General features: G+C 33.4%; 1 protein-coding gene across 1 annotated transcript; it reads left to right on the plus strand.

Moving 5' to 3' along the window:
- The first annotated feature begins 9,385 nt into the window (after positions 1–9,385).
- On the plus strand, positions 9,386–18,842 carry LOC104905516 (kinesin-like protein KIN-4C). Its single transcript, XM_010694094.4, has 27 exons — positions 9,386–9,863; positions 9,974–10,120; positions 10,329–10,481; positions 10,593–10,837; positions 11,359–11,534; positions 11,646–11,770; positions 12,060–12,096; positions 12,187–12,278; positions 12,354–12,470; positions 12,548–12,661; positions 12,742–12,825; positions 12,920–13,121; positions 13,268–13,365; positions 13,848–13,946; positions 14,018–14,131; positions 14,208–14,324; positions 14,426–14,506; positions 15,048–15,119; positions 15,191–15,284; positions 15,378–15,409; positions 15,530–15,615; positions 16,429–16,500; positions 16,604–16,831; positions 17,019–17,160; positions 17,274–17,318; positions 17,475–18,041; positions 18,120–18,842. Exons 1-27 carry the CDS (start codon positions 9,720–9,722, stop codon positions 18,486–18,488), a joined length of 3,852 nt encoding a protein of 1,283 aa, XP_010692396.2. The 5' UTR covers positions 9,386–9,719; the 3' UTR covers positions 18,489–18,842.
- The last annotated feature ends 676 nt before the right edge of the window (positions 18,843–19,518 follow it).

Here is a 19,518-nt window from a genome sequence, read left to right on the forward strand (position 1 = left end):
GGGTTTTAATTCCCAAAATGTGCCCAAAAAAATTAAAATTCCCTGCGTACCGTCCACGTAGGACGGCACGCGAGAAAATTGTTTTTTTTTTGTTTTAACCCATGGAAACCGCTACTCAAAGTAGCGGTTTAATTTTAAAATAAACCGCTACTCTGAGTAGCGGTTTACCTGCGCAAAATATGGTAAGCAGATATCAGTTTTCATAATAAACCGCTACTCGGAGTAGCGGTTTACAAAAAAAAAAAAAAAAAAAAAAAAAAAAAAAAATTGTAAACCGCTACTCCGAGTAGCGGTTTTACCTAAGTTAAAAAAAAATAAAATCTCGGCGCTTGTAAACCGCTACTGCAAGTAGCGGTTTTACTAAAAAAAAAATCTCGCGTGCCGTCCTACGTGGACGGTATGCAGGGAATTTTAATTTTTTTGGGCATATTTTGGGAATTAAAACCCACTTTTCCATTATCCAAGGAAAAAATTCTTTCAAATTCCAACTCACCCAAACAATGGAATTGATACAAATCCAGCATTTGAAATGAAATACTGGCACCCAAACAGGCCATAAATGAATTTGCTATCTTTATTTTTTATGTAAACTTCTTTAGTCTTTCCTTTTTTTTTAACCTAAAATTTTAAGTTATACTAATTGTAGTATTTAAAAATGACAAATATTTTAATTGATTGATTACCCATTATTATTTTAAAAATGTAAACAAATTAAAATTGATATAATTAAAAAAGTAAGTATAGTATAATCAATTTAATAAGGGACATCATACCTCCCTCCTTCACTTATATAATAAAGATGTCATTTACACTCTTTTGGTCCACACTCTGATATACATTTATCAGTAAAAATTACCCAGCTTTTGTCTCTCCTCCAATAAAAAATAGTAACTCAACTCATATTAATAACTACAAAAATAATTATTACCTCAAATTATGTGTCTCAATCAGTGTTTAGATATTTATGGAACAGAGGGAGTACTCCGGTATTAAGAAGTAGGGGATGTAAGCGGACTACGAAAAGTCCAAAGTCCAATCCAGTTCGGTACAAACTTGTCGGACTGGACTGCACTAAATTTTTTTTTTGGGCTGGACTCAGACTCAAATTTTCGAGTCCAAATATTTTCGGATTGGATTTAAAAGATGTAAATTCCACTAGGGGCTCTTTGGGGTGAGATTTCCATACCACCCCCCATCACTCCAAAGAGTATGACCTGCAAACCTGACTAGTTATACTCGTGCGATGTGTCAGTTCAGTAGGATCATTCATCTTACCAACTTAAAACAATTTATATAAAAGATATACGTGACTTATTTTATAAAATGGATATAATGAGCTTCATTTTTCAAATTCAATTATGAGAACACATTGTCAATCATTGAATCTAAATTCAGGAAAAAAAATATATAATAATCGGACTGGAGAATTCGAACTAAAAAAAAAAATCGTATTGAATTGGACTGAACTCAAAAAACCATTTGGATCAAACTTAGATTGAATTTCTCGAGTCTAAAAAACTTTAGACTGAATTTGACAAAGTCTAATTCAATCCAATTTACTTATATCCCTATTAAGAAAAATAAACAAAAGGGCAAATAAAAAAGGTTGTACAAATTTGTCAATTTTATTTCACTGTCAAAGGTCAATCCACATTATCAATCTATGTCCATACTCTGCAGGAGATGTGAATGATGAATTGGCTTTTCCTTCTGCCGTGACGGAACAATAAACCATGTGAATATTATGTAATTGTAGTTCATGTAAAACAAAATAGTAAGATCCTCTTTTTTGGAATGAAACTAGTTTATTTTTCCAGTGTGTATCGGGTCAGTTACAATAAACAAATATATTATTACTTTTTATTTCATAATTTATTTTGCTAATTTTCGTATTTTTTGTCCATTAAGAAATTGAAAGATACACGCCACGACGTGATAAGTAAAAAAAATTGAAAGCTTTGAGTTTGAAAACAATACCTTAAAAGGAATTGTGGTAAGAGAATATGACATCAATATTCTTTTGTAAGTTACATAATAAGAGTATTGAAGATGTACTCCCTCCGTTGTTTTTAATTGCTACATTTTCCTTTAATGATTGTTTTTTTTAATTGCTACATTTTCCTTATTTGGAATACTTGGGCCACCATAAAGTAATACTCCCTCTGTTTTTTTTATCATTCTCACTTTCCTGTGCACATCTCCCAATGCACTTCTTTGAACTTAAATATCTTTCATTATATATTAGTAAAATTATAACGATTGAATATTAATAATGTACTAATTGAGACGAATCAAACAAGACCCCACATGACTATATTTTTTTCTTATAAATTGAAAAAATTTGAGAAGATTTTCTCCAAGTATGAATAGTGTCAAGATTCCAAGTGAAAAAGATAAAAAAAAAAACAGAGGGAGTACTTTATATTTGTTCTTCTCTCTTTCAACTCAAAAATACTACTCTTTCACTTTTTCTCATTACTTTACATTAAATGGATCAAAAAGTATACTCCAAGAAGCTTGAAAGTGACATTGCATAAATTGTTGTACATAAAACAATGTAGCAATAAAAAAAAAACGGAGGGAGTATATACTTGTTAAGTTTTTTTAGTTAACTACAATTATTACAAGATTTTATCATATTTTATTTGAAACATTAAACAACAAAGTCATAGTGTATTGATGGTTAAGCTCTTATATATCATTTCAAAGGTGACGTGTTCGATATTTTGCTTTTACATATTTTTTTAAAAGTGAGGAGTACATGAACATAAAGCATTTGCATTAGAATTTTGAGGAGAGTGTCACGTGACACATAAACTTTATTTCGCACGCCTTTTAATATATTTGTATAGACGAAATTATGAAAGGAAAAACCAACTAAACAAAACAACTACAAATTAGTCTAAAAAACATGGTTTTAGTACTGGTCATAATCATTTGAATGGTATATCTTAATAGTCTTATATGTACACAATTCGTGCGAAAGTAAATAAAAAATGCATTAAACTTTGATAGAAATGTTGTGCTATTTTGCCTTTTTTTTAATACAATTGGTAAAAATGAGTTTCATTGTTTTTTTTTTTTAATTTAAGCGCAAGTTTGTAATTTAAGGTGGACACTAAATTCTCACATCTTTCCTTATACAATAGCGATATTTAATAAATACTTAATAACCTTTGAGATCATAGTCCATATTTCATATTAGTTGAAAGTGAGGGATATCCTAGTGGTTAGAGCTTCCCTCCCGGTTCCAGGAGGTCCTGAAATCGATTCTCATCCTTGACAAGTTGGATTCTCCTTTATTCCCCCAACTTGTCAAGGTTATACCCCCAACTTGTCAAAGTTTCTCCTTAACTTATTTTAAAAAATATTTCATATTAGTTTATATGAATTCCATATTAGTCTATACATTATTCATATTTGTTGTTAATTTATACAAACATGATATAAATATTGCATAAATTGGTAAAAAAAAAATGTATAAACTATTATATATATATATATATATATATATATATATAATTATAACAATTATGCATAAACTAATGTGAAATATGGATATGATAATAGTTACATATAAGTTGAACTTGGCAGAAAACCAACTCTATTTTTGAGAGGTTATCAACAAAGTGTGTGTGTGTATATATATATATATATATATATATATATATATATATATATATATATATATATATATATATATATATATATATATATATATATATATATATATATATATATATATATATAAGGAATGACTCTTTTGAGAACATTTTTTTATGTGAGAACAAATCTAGACTTTTGGATCTAATCTAATCTAACCGTTTGAAAAACACTTATGAGTAATAGCAATTTCGTAATTTAGGTTAGCACTTACCCCCTCTTTCACGCCACTTTCTCTATCTCTCTAAAATTTTACACAACTTCTCTTTCTTTATCCTCTGTATTATGTCGTTCATGGATATTTCTTCAAAGTTCTACTTCATTTTTTTGCGGATTACACACTATTCTTTCCATAATCCAACATGTATTATTCGAACTTTTTTTGCAGATTTTTGTTCGATTTTCTTGCAGATTTTAGTTTATTTTTATTGTTTGATCTTAATGAAGTTTTCTTCAAAATTTTAGTTCGATTTTGTTATTTGATTTTAGAGGAGTTTTCTTCAAAGTTTTTCGACTTTGGTATTGATTAAAATATATTAAAATTGATTATCGTTTGGTACGGAATTTTTGTGGTGTTGATTGAAATTTCGGTATTCCGCATTATTATCATTTCGATTATAGTCACATTATCATAATACATGATCAATGTATGCAAAATGTATCTCATATTTTAAATTAATGTATATGATCATGTTCTAAACCAATGTATTCGTGTTCTAAAATAATGAGCAATATGTTCTAAATAATGAGCAACATGTTCTAAACAATGTACAACATGTTCTAAACAATATACATCATGTTCTAAAACGATGTACATCACGTTCTAAAATTCATAACATGCATGTTTGAAAATTTTCAAAAGACACTTGACATATTTCACAACATAATTAAAATACTTTCAAACATGTTTGAAATAATTCTGAATATGTTTAAAAAATTTAGAACACACTTAAAATATTTCAGAACATAATTAAAATATTTTAGAACATGTTTGAAAAAATATAGAACACACTTGAAATATTTCATAACATAATTAAAATAATTTGGAACATGCTGTTTGAAAAAAATTCAAAACATGTTTGAAAAAATTTAGATCATACTTGAAATATTTCATAACATATTTAAAATAATCTGGAACATGTTTGAAAAAAATCATAACATGTTTGAAAATTTTCAGAACATGCTTTTAATATTTAAGAACATAAGCTTAATATTTCAGAACATGTATATACTATGTATTGATTATATTCTCATGCTCTAAAAAAATATCTTTGTATTCTAAATTTTAAAGTGTGCTCATATAAGTATGTATTCTCACATAAGGGGGTATTCTCACTGGATCTCAACCCTATATAAAAGTGAATTCATATGAGACTGCATACTTACATGAGAAATGAGAATTAATTTTACAGGCTATAACTCTTATGAATAAGTGATGTTTGAATCGTTATCACATCTTCATTAGTGTCATAAAAGTTTTCACTTTGAGCACAACATTTCTTTTTAGGGCATGTTTGGCAAAACTAGCGGTTCTAGTAGCGGTTAGTAGTTGTAGTAGCTGTAGCTGTTGGGGGTAGCTGCTGGCTGTCTACTAGTAGCTGTCAGCGGTCAGCGATTAAATTAGTTGTTTAATTAGAAGTGTTTGTCAAAAGTAGCTGTTGGAATTGTAAATGATAAAAAAAAGAGTTAATAATTATACCTTATGCTATTATATAGGGTTGATTTGGTAGACCGCTACCTCTAAACCTCAAACGTTACTTGTAGTTACGTTCCACAACCGCTACTCATAATCTACTCCAACTGCTACCCGCTACTTCAACCACTACCTTACCAAACACTCATAATTTTCTTTAGTAGCGTTTCAATATTGCCCAACCGCTAACCGCTACCTCAAACGCTAGTGCCAAACAGGGCCTTAGAAGGTTTTTAACCATAGGTATTCTTTCAAGGGTAGTATGGGCCAATGAGGCATGAGTATCATATTGGAATTGGGACCCACAAAAAAAGGTGATAAGTTGGAATACAATTTGAACTAAGGATTCTTGTGATTCCCGAAGATCCAACTACCGGAGAACTAAGAACAAAGAGCTTTCCCGACTTTTCCGCCCGACTCCTTGGTAAATCGTTTTTTCGACGGAATGAAAAAGACATATATGGTATAATCGTAGCCATAGAATACGACCCTAATCGAAATGCATACATTTGTTTCATACACTATGGGGTTGGTGAGAAGATATATATTTTATATCACAGAGGAGCTATAATTGGAGATACCATTGTAAGACACATCACTTATTTATTAAAGTCACAACTTTTCTCATCTCACATGCAAAAATGCATTCTTACATTAACCAAATAAAATTTTAAACCTCGTTCAATCTAAGGGCCTGTTCTCTTCGGCATAAAACAACTGAACTGAACTGAACTTATCAGAGCTAAACTGAACTGAACTTATCAGAGTTGAACTGAACTGAACTGAACTGAACTGAACTGAACTGAACTGAACTGAACTGAATTGAATTGAATTGAATTGAATTGAATTGAATTAAATTAAACTGAATGTAATAAATATATAAATAATATTTTAAACAAGAATAATATGAATATTAAATCATAATTATAATGATAAGTAATAATAATGAATAATAATAATAATAGTATTTTGGATATTTCTAAATGATAGTTATAAATAAATAATATTAATAATCATAAATTATTATTAATAGTAATAATTAATGATAATAATGATAATTAATAATTATTATTTTATATTATTTGTATTAATATATTAATACTTGATGATGATATATAATAACAATAATATCTAAGAAGTAAATTAATATTACTATTTTAATAATTAGATTTAATAATATAAAAATATTTAGTAATAAAAATAATGATTGGGTTGGACCGCAAAAATTACATCATAAACCGTCTTGACGCGATTTGATTGGTTTATGGGCTAAAAAAAGTGGGTTTATTTGTGCTTTGACCTAAATCATGTTCCTCCTAATAATAATAGTAATAATAATGAGTAAATCTATAATAAACAAAATAATATATAGAAACAACAACAACAACAACAATAATAATAATAATAATAATAATAATAATAATAATAATAATAGTAATAATAATAATACTTAGTAGTAATGATATATATTTAAATAATAATAATAATAATCATCATAATAATAATGATAACAATAATAATAATAATAATATTTAACAAAATGGTTATAAAAGAATGGAGCTGAACTGAACTGAACTGATTGAAGCTGAACTGAACTGAAAATAAGCTGGGGAGAACAGACCCTAATCTAAACTATTACTTCCTTCGATATTTTTACTTGCAACACTTTTTTTTTCATCAACTCCAATGTAAAATTTGGGTAGGAGAGAGGTAGAGAAGAAAAAAAAAAGGGCCCCATGTGATTAGAGAGAGATAGAGAAAAAGAAAAAGCAAAAGTAGAAAATGTTGCAAGTAATTAATTATATCCCTTTTAGGAAAGTGTTGCAAGTAAAAAAAAAAAAGGAAGTATACAAAAGTATAGGATGCTTTTTTCAGGAGCTTGAAAGCAGCATTTTACCTAATTTAGACCAATGAGATTGAAGATATAATTAATTTAATTTTGATTAAAAAAATTCTAAGGCAACATAAACCAATTTAACCAATCGGATAAAAGAAACACAAATTTGTTAATAGAATATAAATGATACTTTAGGAATAAATCTAACAATTTTTTTTCACTTCCAATAAACAATCTCATTACTTGAAATAAGTTTAACTTTTGTGCGCAATATATTGGTCTGCTAAGGGTGCATTTAGTACAACTTATTTAAGCTTTAGTGCTTATTTCGGAAACAATCAGACCAAAACAGAATAATTCATATTAGATCACATCAGGAAAACTCAAATCAGATAAGAAAAAGTAAAATCAAATTAGATCAGATGAGATAGCAAAAACTAGATCAGATTATAAAAATTATAACTACTAAAGTAGCTATAATAAGTTCAAATCATATAAGAAAAATTCAGATCAGATTAGATTGTATCAGAAAAATTAGATAAGAAAATTTCAGACAAACTAAACGCAACCTAAGTCATATGAAGGGTCAACCAAGATGTATAGAACCGAAATGGTTTGAGAGCCATCAGGATCCATGTAAAACTAGTGGTACTAATAACAATAGAGTAATGGCCAAACTGAGCTTTTGGAAGATTTCTAACAGCTTCCTCTTCAAACTGGAGCCTCCAAGCTTCATTAGCTAACCTCGTTTCTAACTTATATGATTTGAGAGTTTCTTGCCAATTCCCTTGGAACCAAGTATGTTCAAGATCCGAACATCCTAAATAAATAAGACTATTGTTCTCAATTCAATTTGAAAACTCCCTACATCTTCTCTCTATTTCAGACCCTTCTACTCCATTGCGTTCATTTATACTTGTAGTTTCATTGAAGTCTCCTGCAAGGAGCCAAGGACCTGTATATGCATTCTTAATCTTTTCCAATTCTTGCCACCATTCTCGTCTAATTATGCTATTAGGGCTTGCGTATATAACCGAGAAAGTCACGACTCTTCTCCTACCTTTTTTAATATCAATGGTAAGATGATGATTGTGAGAACCAAAAGTTGTGACTGTTACCTCTTCAGTCCTCCAAAACATCAATATCCCCTAGCAAAACCTTGAGCTTCGACTCTTGTTTGTCTTAAAAAACCAAATTCATCACAAATTTTATGAGTTTGATCACCACTCAAGTGAGTTTGAACCAGCACCAACACTGTTGCTCAGTAATCCGAATAAGCTCTCGGATAATTGGCACCCTGCTGCCCGAACCTTAAACGTTCCACACTAAAATTTTGATCGACATAGTAAAAGAAGGGAATAAGGGATAACAATCATACTTATTCTGAGGAACATTGTTCACCATGGATAGGAATGCTTCCCTTAGGGATCTCATGGGCCCGTCTGTCACATACGGGATTCCAAATGCTATAATCAAGAACCAGTTGTAGGATGATCCACTATCAACAAGGGTCCTTCCGATTCCTCCTCCACAAATATCTCCATTGAGGGCGGAATTTTGGATTGAAGAGTGATTGAAATTTGAGAGGGATTCATTATCTTCCTCTCGATGACTCAATATTGCTAATTCAACTCCTAAAACTTCATTGGTGGAATACCAATACTTCATAGTGAAGAGATTTATTTACCACTAATGATTTATTTCGAGGCGTTTTTCGAGTTTTCTTTTTTGAATTTAGGTCCCCGGAGATTCGAAATCTTGCTACTAGGAGCAAGAAGGTTCGTATTTCCACTCATCGAAGATTTTGGCAAAATCACCGAATTTGAAGTTTTATTTTGTATATAAATGTCTTTGGATAAATTTGTTCACAATAACTCCGATGATGTGATATAATATAAGGATGAAAATGTTCAAAAGCTCCTAAAGTTGCATTGCCTTTGTGATTTCGAAGATGTTAGCAAACCATTCATATTGATGCTATCCAAAATTCAGCAAGTTCTCTAAAACCTAAAGATCAAACATAAAACAAAACCCCATAAGTTTCATCCTCTTGGGTAATGAAATCAGCCCAACATCCCTACTTAGTCCGACCCATACCATCAAAGTGAAGTCACGTGACACTCTTAGAATGAGCCGTTGAACAATCACGTGATCACTCCTAAAGTTTTTTTGAATTTGAGCTTTGCGCCTACATTTGGTCCCATCTAACACAAATAAAATAAAAATAAAAAAAACTCAAGTGCTTCATTTCATAATTCATACCCTTCTCAGTTCTCTGCCCAATATACAAAATTTCAATTTCAAATCAATCAAATTTTCAAATCTTTCTCTCTCCAACTTTCGCCATTTTACCCCTCTTTCTACTTTCTCTCTCCTCTTCTACCTCAATTTGAATATCTTTCAGCTCAATTTGCGATTCATTTCAATCAATGTTCATATTTTCCAATTTCTCTCTCGCATTTGCCCTAATTTCGTCGCAAATTTGAATTTCTAGGTTAAAGTTTTCCCCAAATTGTTGCGATTATAATGGAGAATAACGGCGATGGAAAGAGTTCATCAACACACGACAAAGAATGTGTTCGTGTTGCTGTAAATATTCGTCCATTAATTACTCCTGAGCTTATTATTGGTTGTACCGATTGTATTACAGTTTTTCCAGGCGAACCTCAGGTGAATTAAAAATCCTTTCTATTTCATTTCATTTGTTTGATTTTTCTGTAATTACTAATTAGGGTTAAGATTTGTTTAATTTCTTTTTTTTTTTTTTTTTGTCAAAATAGGTGCAAATTGGTTCTCATTCGTTTACATTCGATTACGTTTACGGAAATGGAGGAACTCAGTGTTCTAGAATATTCGACGACTGTGTTGCGCCTTTAATTGATGCTTTGTTCAAGGGATATAATGGGACAGTGCTTGCTTATGGACAGGTTATATTTTGTTTAAATTTTCGGCTATATTGGGAGTTTTGGATGGGGTTTATTAGCTGATTGTCATGTTTAACTGCTTAATTCTGCATAATTTGTATGCTGTACTACTCGATTTTATCAGCTGGTTGTAAAGTTGATCTGCTTTATTCTGCATATTGTTTGGCTTTTGGGGTTAAGCTGATTGTACAATGTATTTGTTTTACTGAAGACGGGTTCGGGGAAAACTTACACAATGGGAACAAACTATAATGGGGAAGACAATGCTGGTGGAATTATACCTCAAGTAATGCAGAAGATTTTTTCTGGAGTCGAGTCCAACAGGGGTTCTACTGAGTTTCTTATTCGGGTGTCATTTATTGAGGTAACCTTAATAGAATAGTACATTCTCATTTGTTTTTCCTTTTTCATAATTATAAGTTTTGCAACGAGTATGCTAGTAAGCAAGTGCTTTTTATTTGTTTAAATATATCAGATATTCAAAGAGGAAGTGTTTGATCTTCTTGACCCAAACCCACCTGCAACTTCTAAAAGTGAAGCAACAAAGCCTAGTGGGCCTGCGAGAGCTCCCATACATATTAGAGAAACAGTTAATGGTGGCATTACACTAGCTGGTGTCACAGAGGCAGAGGTGAGGACAAAGGAGGAGATGGCGTCATACTTGACGCGTGGGTCTTTGGCTCGTGCTACCGGTAGCACTAACATGAATAGCCAATCGAGGTACTTGAACACACATGAAACCCCAAAATAAAGTTTATATGAGAAAGAAACTTGTGAAAGGCATTAAAGGAATTAATGTTATCAGTTTCTTATCAAAGGAATTAATTTAATTGTAGAACACGTTAATTATATATTAGGAGTTTATCTCAATACGTTGCTTATGTGTTCTTATCTAAAACATGTGATTGATTCTTACCTGTGTATGATATTATTGAGATTTTTCGATGTATGTTACTGGTTTATTTCTATGTTTTTTTTGTTCTCTCTGTCTTTCAATTATTTCTTCTTATGACTTCCTCCTTTCCCCTAACTATCTTGATTAGTTGATCAGACTTGATGTTTCTTTCGGCATGGAGTTGTTTTTAAGAGGGGTCGGAGGCATGGTTGTTGAATCCCTGGATCCTCTTTTTGCTCCATAACTGTTCTTTTATTTCTATTATCTTTTCAATCTTCATTCTATAACTTCAATTTTTCTTTGTTCATAATGATGTATCTAATGAAAAGTTGCCCCTTTGTTTTAGTCGGTCTCATGCAATTTTTACAATAGCTATGGAGCAAAAGAAGATCGCCAAATGTTCAGAAGGGCCAAATGGTGACACGAGTGATGACATATTGAGCGCAAAGCTTCACTTGGTTGACCTTGCTGGTTCTGAACGAGCCAAACGGACTGGTGCAGATGGAATGCGTCTAAAGGAAGGTACAAACAATTTACTTTCCTTAACGTTTGCTGTTATGACTTAATGTGAGAAAAAAAGTAAGTTACTTATTCAGTTGTCCTTTGCCATTGCTTCCCCCCCCCCCCCTTTAGGCATTCACATCAACAAGGGATTGCTATCCCTTGGGAATGTAATTAGCGCGCTAGGAGATGAAAAGAAAAGGAAAGAGGGAGGGCATGTTCCATACCGTGATAGCAAACTCACCCGCCTATTACAGGTAAACATCAGTTGCCTATCACAGCTTAGCTCTTTACAATTTGCCAGGTTTAGAATTTGCCTCTGAATTCAGAAATAATCACTAGAATATCTGATCACATTTGTTTGCCATCTTGAATTATGTTAGGCTAATTTCCCATCATTGCTTACCATATCTGTTCTCATTAATGCGTAATGATTTCTATTTTTTTTTTTTTTTGGTTTCTTGATACTTATGTTTTTTTTTTTTTTTTGAGGGGATCTTGATACTTATGTTCCTATGTTACTTTGTGTTTATGTCAAACTATTAGGATTCGCTGGGAGGAAATAGCAAAACTGTAATGATTGGTATGTTGGTATCCTTTTGCCTTTTGCTATATGAAACCCACACTTTCTGCTTAGCTGATTAATGATACCTTCTCCAATTCTTAATTTTAGCGTGTGTTAGCCCTGCCGACACAAATGCTGAGGAAACACTCAATACTCTTAAGTATGCAAATCGTGCTCGTAATATCCAAAATAAGGCAGTCGTAAGTTCTTATTCATCTATCATCCTTGGTTTGTTTAATATGTCAAATTTTGTTCACTCTACTTTCGTCTTGCAGATAAACCGTGATCCAGTTGCAGCTCAGATGCAAATAATGCGCAGTCAAATAGAGCAGCTTCAGACGGAGCTTCTCTATTACCGTGGTGACTCAAGTGTATCTTTTGATGAGCTTCAGGTACTCCATGTAATATAGGTGTTGCCACAACTTTCATATTACGCAACAATATTTATGCATCCACTTTGTATATCTAGATTTTGAAGCACAAGATATCATTACTTGAAGCAAGCAATGCCGAGCTGCAACGTGAACTGAAAGAACGCAGCATTAGTTGTGAGAATTTAGCTCAGCGTGCTCTTGATGCTCAGGTTTGTCTGAAATTTGAGTCTTTAAAAGAAACATATTTGCGTAGTTTGTCATTTAGATGACGTGTAGATCTCCGATTCAGGTTGAAAAAGATCAGCTGATCATGAAACTCGAAGCTGCAAGGAAGGGCAAATCGTGGGATGAGATTGATTCTTTGGGGAATCAGGTGTGGACTGGTGGTTTTACATTGAAGTGACTGATAAATTGCTTTTGGTCAATTATGTAGTTTTATTAACGAGACACCTTGAAACATGTTACAGGAAATCGATTTGGTCAAGAGTTACGTGTCAAAAATTCAAGAATTAGAGCGAGAGTTGGTGCGACTTCAGAATGTGAATGGAGTGAAACAGGATGGTTTTCATGAGTCTTTTGACTCAGACGATGAAGTACTACCCTCAAAGAGTTCCTACTTAGCCAATCTGAGTGAGCACTCATCTGAATCTGATGCAAAAGAGATGGCAGGTAAGTTGCAGCTATATTGATGTCTATACAAGTTAATGTATGTAGTCTAAATTTTGCTCAGTCTTCATTACTATTTTGATGCTATACATCTCTTTGTTGTCTAAAGCTGTACGTTCTCAAACATGAAATATATTGTGTTTATGTAGGTGATGAGTTTCAAGAGAAGGAGCTAGAGCATTCCTCTCTACAAGAAAAGTTAGACATGGAACTAAAAGAATTAGACAAGAAACTTCAACAAAAGGAGGTATATTTGTTTGCATCCTTCACTTTTTAGCTTTCTTCTTGGTGGTTATTTTATATTTTTATGTGCTTGGTTCAAAAACATTCAATGCTTAAAGTATGAGGGTGGGAGTTTTATGGGTATAGATTGAAAGTCCTTGTTTTGTTTTGCTCCCCCCTAATTGTTTGGTTCACTCAAACTACGTGTTTACAATAAAAGTAGGGAGGTACGGGTTTCATTTGTTCGGGTGGTATTAATATGATTCAGGTTTGGGTTTCATTCCTACAGGTGTGATGTTTATATGATTCAGGTTCGGGTTTCATTCTTTTCTTTTTGGTGGGCGCTAAATGTTACTCCATTTTGTACATCTTCATATACTATATACTATTTACCTGTCTCATTCCTAACTATTAGTGTTCTCCATTTTGAATTTTCTTATATACAACGTGTAATTTTGTTTAAAATGCTATTCTTTTGTAACTTTGCTCTTTGCCAATGCTTATTAGGCTGAGATGAAGCGGTTTGCTGGTTCTGAATCCTCTGTTCTGAAACAACATTATGAAAAAAAAGTTCTTGAATTGGAACACGAAAAGAAGGCATTGCAGGTCAGTTTTGATTATTACTTGTGGAATTGTTTATTGAGGATTCATTTCTCTGAGTCCTTACATGTTAACAGAAAGAAATTGAGGACCTGAGGCATAAGCTTGGTAGTATCTCATCAACCTCTGATGTCGGTGCTCAAAGGCTCAAGGAAGAATACCTTCAGAAGCTAAATGTACTTGAATCACAGGTCAGTTCTGTAGCTTATAAATCTTGTCATGTTTTTTTATTGTGTTTCTGCTGAGCAATTTTTTTTTCCATTTCAGGTTTCTGAGCTAAAAAAGAAACAAGAAGCTCAAGCTCAAATTTTGAGACAAAAGCAGAAGAGTGATGATGCAGCGAAGAGGTTGCAGGATGAGATACATCGCATAAAAACTCAGAAGGTTTGTGTAATATGGGGGATTTGAAATCAGAGGTTTCTAGATCTCTAAGCAATTTATGTACTGTGTTTATTTTTATTTTCTGAACGTGGCACCCAAAACAGGTTCAATTGCAAAACAAGATTAAGCAAGAGTCCGAACAATTTAGGTTGTGGAAGGCATCGCGGGAAAAGGAGGTTCTTCAGGTATATGAACTGTTGTCGTTACGAGTTTTTTCAGTTTGTTGCAGGCTTTTGAAATAAAATAGCTAATAAATGAAAGGATGCTGTAGATTGACCTCTTTTTTATTTGTTTTATTACTTCAACATGATTTAAGGTTTGTTTAAGTTTTTTTTTTTCCTTACTTTGAACAGTGGAATATTTTTGTTTTTAATCAATCTTTCAAATGACGAGGCATAAGGGAACTACCCCATTGATAAACAGTTTATTTAATTGCTCCTACATTTCGCTCCAGTTATGCCTTTCATGGGCTATCATATTTAAGTGAGATCTACAATTTGGGCTTTTCGTGTTCTTGCAGCAGTTATTTTTGCAGGGTGCAAAATTTTCTATCAATTGTTGTGGAAATGAATCCACAATAATAAATTGTTCTTGTATTTCTATTCTTTATTTATAAACTTCTCTATGTCAGGGATATTGCCTTTTTCTTGTTCTTAATGGGTCTGGAAATATACATATTTGAGGAAAGCATTACATTGTTTTTATGACAACCTTATTGGCCCACAGCTTAAGAAAGAGGGAAGGAGGAATGAGTACGAGATGCACAAATTATTGGCACTGAATCAGAGGCAAAAGATGGTAACTTAAACTTCTCCCCTCTGCTTGGATGTTGGTGAATTCTTTTTCCTCAGTGTTTGTCTTTGTGCCAGGTTTTGCAACGTAAGACTGAAGAGGCATCTATGGCTACAAAACGACTGAAAGAGCTACTTGAGTCTCGCAAAGCTGCCCCCCGAGACGTCTCTGGTGAGAAGCAAGCTTGAGTATTATATAGTGAATCTGTGACTGATCAATCTTCTAGCCTGTTCTAAATTTTACTCTTCTGTTTGTATCATCCAGCTGCCGGTAATGCCAATGGTCCTGGAGCTCAGGTAAGTCTAAACATGATTTAAAATGTCTTTTTCTTATCCTTGATGTTCTTATCGGTTGATTTGCATTGTTGGTCATCATTTGACCAGTAAGATACTGATAACATGTTTTTCTATGTTCAGGCATTAATGCAAGGAATTGAGCATGAACTTGAAGTCACAGTATGGGTACATGAAGTTCGCTCTCAATATGAGCGCCAAATGGAAGAGTGAGTTCTCTTTATTTTTCTTATTTATTACGATTGACATATGAATATAATGATCTTAATCTGATGTTGTGTCTTGTATGGCTCCGTGGGATCGTTGTCTGTTGAATGCCTTGATGTCTATCTTGCTAGACATACTGCTTTTTTGACTCATGTATCACTCTAGATTTTTAGAACTCGGAATATTCTGTATGACAGTCTTTTTATATAGACTTTTTCACCAGAGGAGCATAAGCGAGGGATGATGTTCCTTTTGCTCTTTCTTGTGTCACTTCATGGTTCTTTGAGACTTTCAATGATTGGTACTTCATTAGTTCTGATTCCCAAGCTCTGGTTTTACCCTTTTTCTTTCACGTGGGTGGTTTTTTTTTTTTGGGGGGGGGGGGGGGTTTCTTAACACTTAAGGATGCAGTAGATCAGGACAGGCTCAACTTTTGCATTTGAATAACGTAAATCACTATTATTAGAAGGGTTTTCAACTTAGTATTAGTTGTCCTATTTGTGCTTCTTTAGTGTTAGTCTGGGGTGATACAATTCATGCTTATCTTGGATTTACCGGATTCTGTTGAACTGGACCTTGTTCAGCGTAGATAATTCTTAATTCGATGAATATAGATGAAAAGTATGGTCCTCTGTTAGAAAATTTGGCTGGGAACATCAAGTTCTTGCATAAAGAACTCTGGAAGATTGCATTAGCGTATTAATCTGCCATTCTGATGCTTTATCATGAATTAGGAAGAACAATTTTCTAGATTTTCCTACTTAGATTCTATTCCTAGCACATTTGACCTGAGCAAACATATGTTGGTGTTCCAGGAGAACCAAGATGGCACAAGAGATTGCAAGGCTGAAGGAAGAAGCAGAAATGCTGAAGCAGAATAATTTGAGGTGCAGCAAATTCTGCTTGCCATAAAATATGACTAATGATGTTCGATACTTTTATCATTCATGTAAAGAAAACTTAAAGCTTTTAGTGCATGGTTATATGCAGTGAATGCCCCGAAACCATGTCCCCTGGTGCAAGAAACTCAAGGATTTTTGCTCTTGAAAATATGCTTGCAACTTCCTCGAGCACTTTAGTCTCAATGGCTTCACAACTATCCGAGGCAGAAGAACGTGAGCGCGTCTTTAGTGGTAGAGGACGCTGGAACCAAGTTCGATCTCTTGCTGAAGCAAAGAATCTGATGAATTATTTGTTCAATTTGGCTTCATCCTCCAGGTACTGATTTGTGCAATGTTAGTGTTTTATTTTGTGGGATGGTGTACACTCTTTTTATTTTATTTGATCTACTCAGATTGCTACCATATTCCATTAAATAATTAGTGTGATCTATCTTGATATTCAAAAGTTATTATCATGATCCTTGATTTGTTATAAGACTTATATTTTATGGTGTCGCTTGAAGATGCATGGCACGAGATAGGGAACTCGATTGCAGAGAGAAAGACTCTGAGATAAAGGACTTGAAAGAGAAGGTCGTCAAACTCAACAGTTTTGTTAGACAAATGGAAAAACAAAATGCAGAACTCAAGCTGCAGATGCAGCAGGTGCATACTTCGTTATAAACTAATTCTTCAGATGATTTCCTTTATAAGCTGAAACTTATACGGCATTAGATTTGAACAAGTTGCTATTTGTCTGCATTTTCTTGCTGATATAGGTAATTGCAGTCTATGGAGAATTACGCACATATGACTTGCGACAGGTATAACGAACTAAGCAAAGTGCTTCTTACATCTTGTGCTTTCATATGCTTGGCATTTCTGCTATTGTGAAAAAGCTTCAGTAAAAAATGAAAGAAACCTGTTTGTAGTGATGGTTATTTAAAAAAGTATTTCTCTTGTATGATTTTGTGAGTCAGGGTCCTAGGAGCTCTGGATTTTTCAAGTTTTCTGGTAACAGTTCAGAGCTGTTGGAGGATATGGATACATCTGAATCAGAGCATTCTCAATCTGGTGAGGAATCTGCTGACGAGTGGGTACATCCCATGTTTATAGTAAAGAAAAGGAATTCAAGGAAGGGAGGCCGATCAGGTACTGAGTCACACTCATTAGACACAGATGGTGACGAAAGTATAAAAAGAGAGGACTCAGTCGACGTTTCTTCAGCAGAAGAGAATTCAACTACTGCTGTTTGCTGTTCATGCAGCAAAAGTTCATTTTGCAAGACCATGAAATGTGAGTGCCGTGCTTCTGGAGGATGTTGCTCAGCATCCTGTGGCTGCTCCGCAAATAAATGCAGTAATAAAGAAGGTCAAAAACTTAAAGAGCGAGATAGTGGCAAGCAACCTGATGAAGTAGAGCACGAGCGTGATCTTGCCTCACAAGGGGCAACATTACTACAGAGTGCACTGGCTGAAATGCCTGCTGAGCAACATGAAGAAAAGGGTGCCCAAAGGAAGCCATTGGCTGACATTGGGAATACAGCTGTAAGTTAATTTCCACGAAATCTTCTTTATGCTATATATCTGTATCTTCATTTCATTGATAACCGGAACTTGTTGCAGGCAAAATCAAATGCACCAAAACCAATTAAGAGGAAAAACTGGCGGAAGTCCACCATTCAGCTTGTTCCTGCAGCGCCAGCTCTAGCGCAAGCTGAGAGTGTAGAGCTTCCGGAAAAGATGGACATCAGTGCAGGTGAGAACGTAGAAGCTGGTAAAAAGGTGGAATGCAGTACTGCAGAAGCAAACATCCCTTTGAAGTTACCAAGGGCCATGCGATCTGCTTCCTCAAACAGCAGCAATCTTTTGAGAGTCAGGAACTCCGAACGTAGAGAAGAACCTGTCGTACATAAAGAGTCTGGTGAACCTGCTAGGAGAAGTCCTCTACGGAGACCAAAGAAATCTGAGGAAAAAGAAAATTTCGGCCTTTAATGCATGATGATTTCACAACGTAATTTAGATAATATGTAGAGAATTTGGAAATTAATGCCATCACAAGCTTGCTTCTCGGAAAGCGTTTGGAAGAGGATCGATCGATCCTCGAACAATTGGTAATTCTTTTTTAGTTTATTGAATCGATGAGGCAACTATTGAGTGGGTTAGAAAGAAATCTTTTGTACTTGGATAGATTATTTAGCTACATTCCCATAGTTTTAGTTGGTGTGAGTGTAACCTACAATTGTTGTGTTGCTGGGAAGGAGCAAACTGGAGGTTTTAGTAACCTTATTGTTGTATTTACGAGACTACTCAAATGGCATAAAGGAAAGAGATCTGCTTATTCTTCAATCTTCCACACATAATTCTGTATTTCCTCTTTTATTGAAAGACCCTTGAAGTTTATGTTAAGAGGAAGCCTATGTGAGTTTGTTTGTCCATGGTTAAAGCATTAGCTAGATACGCATAAAAATTAGATCTAGAGGCTTTTCTTTGTGACTAATGACTTGAAATAAAAATCAAATTTAAATAACTACTATTTACTTTAATCTGAGATAAATTAATAACATCGAAGTATCTAAAAGAAGATGCAATAGAAGTAAAGGAACACAAAGTACGTAAAAAAACTAGTCAAATTATAGAAGTAAAGGAATGCCATTAAATCATGTTATTCTAAATTAGGAGGAAAACAGAGAAATTATTGGTTGTCCTTGAAGCAATAGTTGAAGCAGTTTAAAACTCAATATCGGAAGATGACTCGACTCTACTTCTATTGAGGCAGCTGCAAATTTTCACAAAAAAATACAAAAAAAGAGCATCAGACACACCAACTTTACTCAAATGAAAAAAAGCATATATTGAACTTTACTCATGTGTTAAAAAACAAAAGAAACAAAGAGGCTTTAAGTAATACTTCTTCCATCTATATTAGTTGAAACATGGGGGGAAAGGAGACACGAGATTTAGCAAGTACATGGATTGATATACATATTTATTAATATACATAAAGTATTTAGCTAGTTATCAC

The sequence above is a fragment of the Beta vulgaris genome, chromosome 1 (assembly GCF_026745355.1).
Source record: "Beta vulgaris subsp. vulgaris cultivar EL10 chromosome 1, EL10.2, whole genome shotgun sequence".
NCBI lineage: Eukaryota > Viridiplantae > Streptophyta > Magnoliopsida > Caryophyllales > Amaranthaceae > Beta > Beta vulgaris.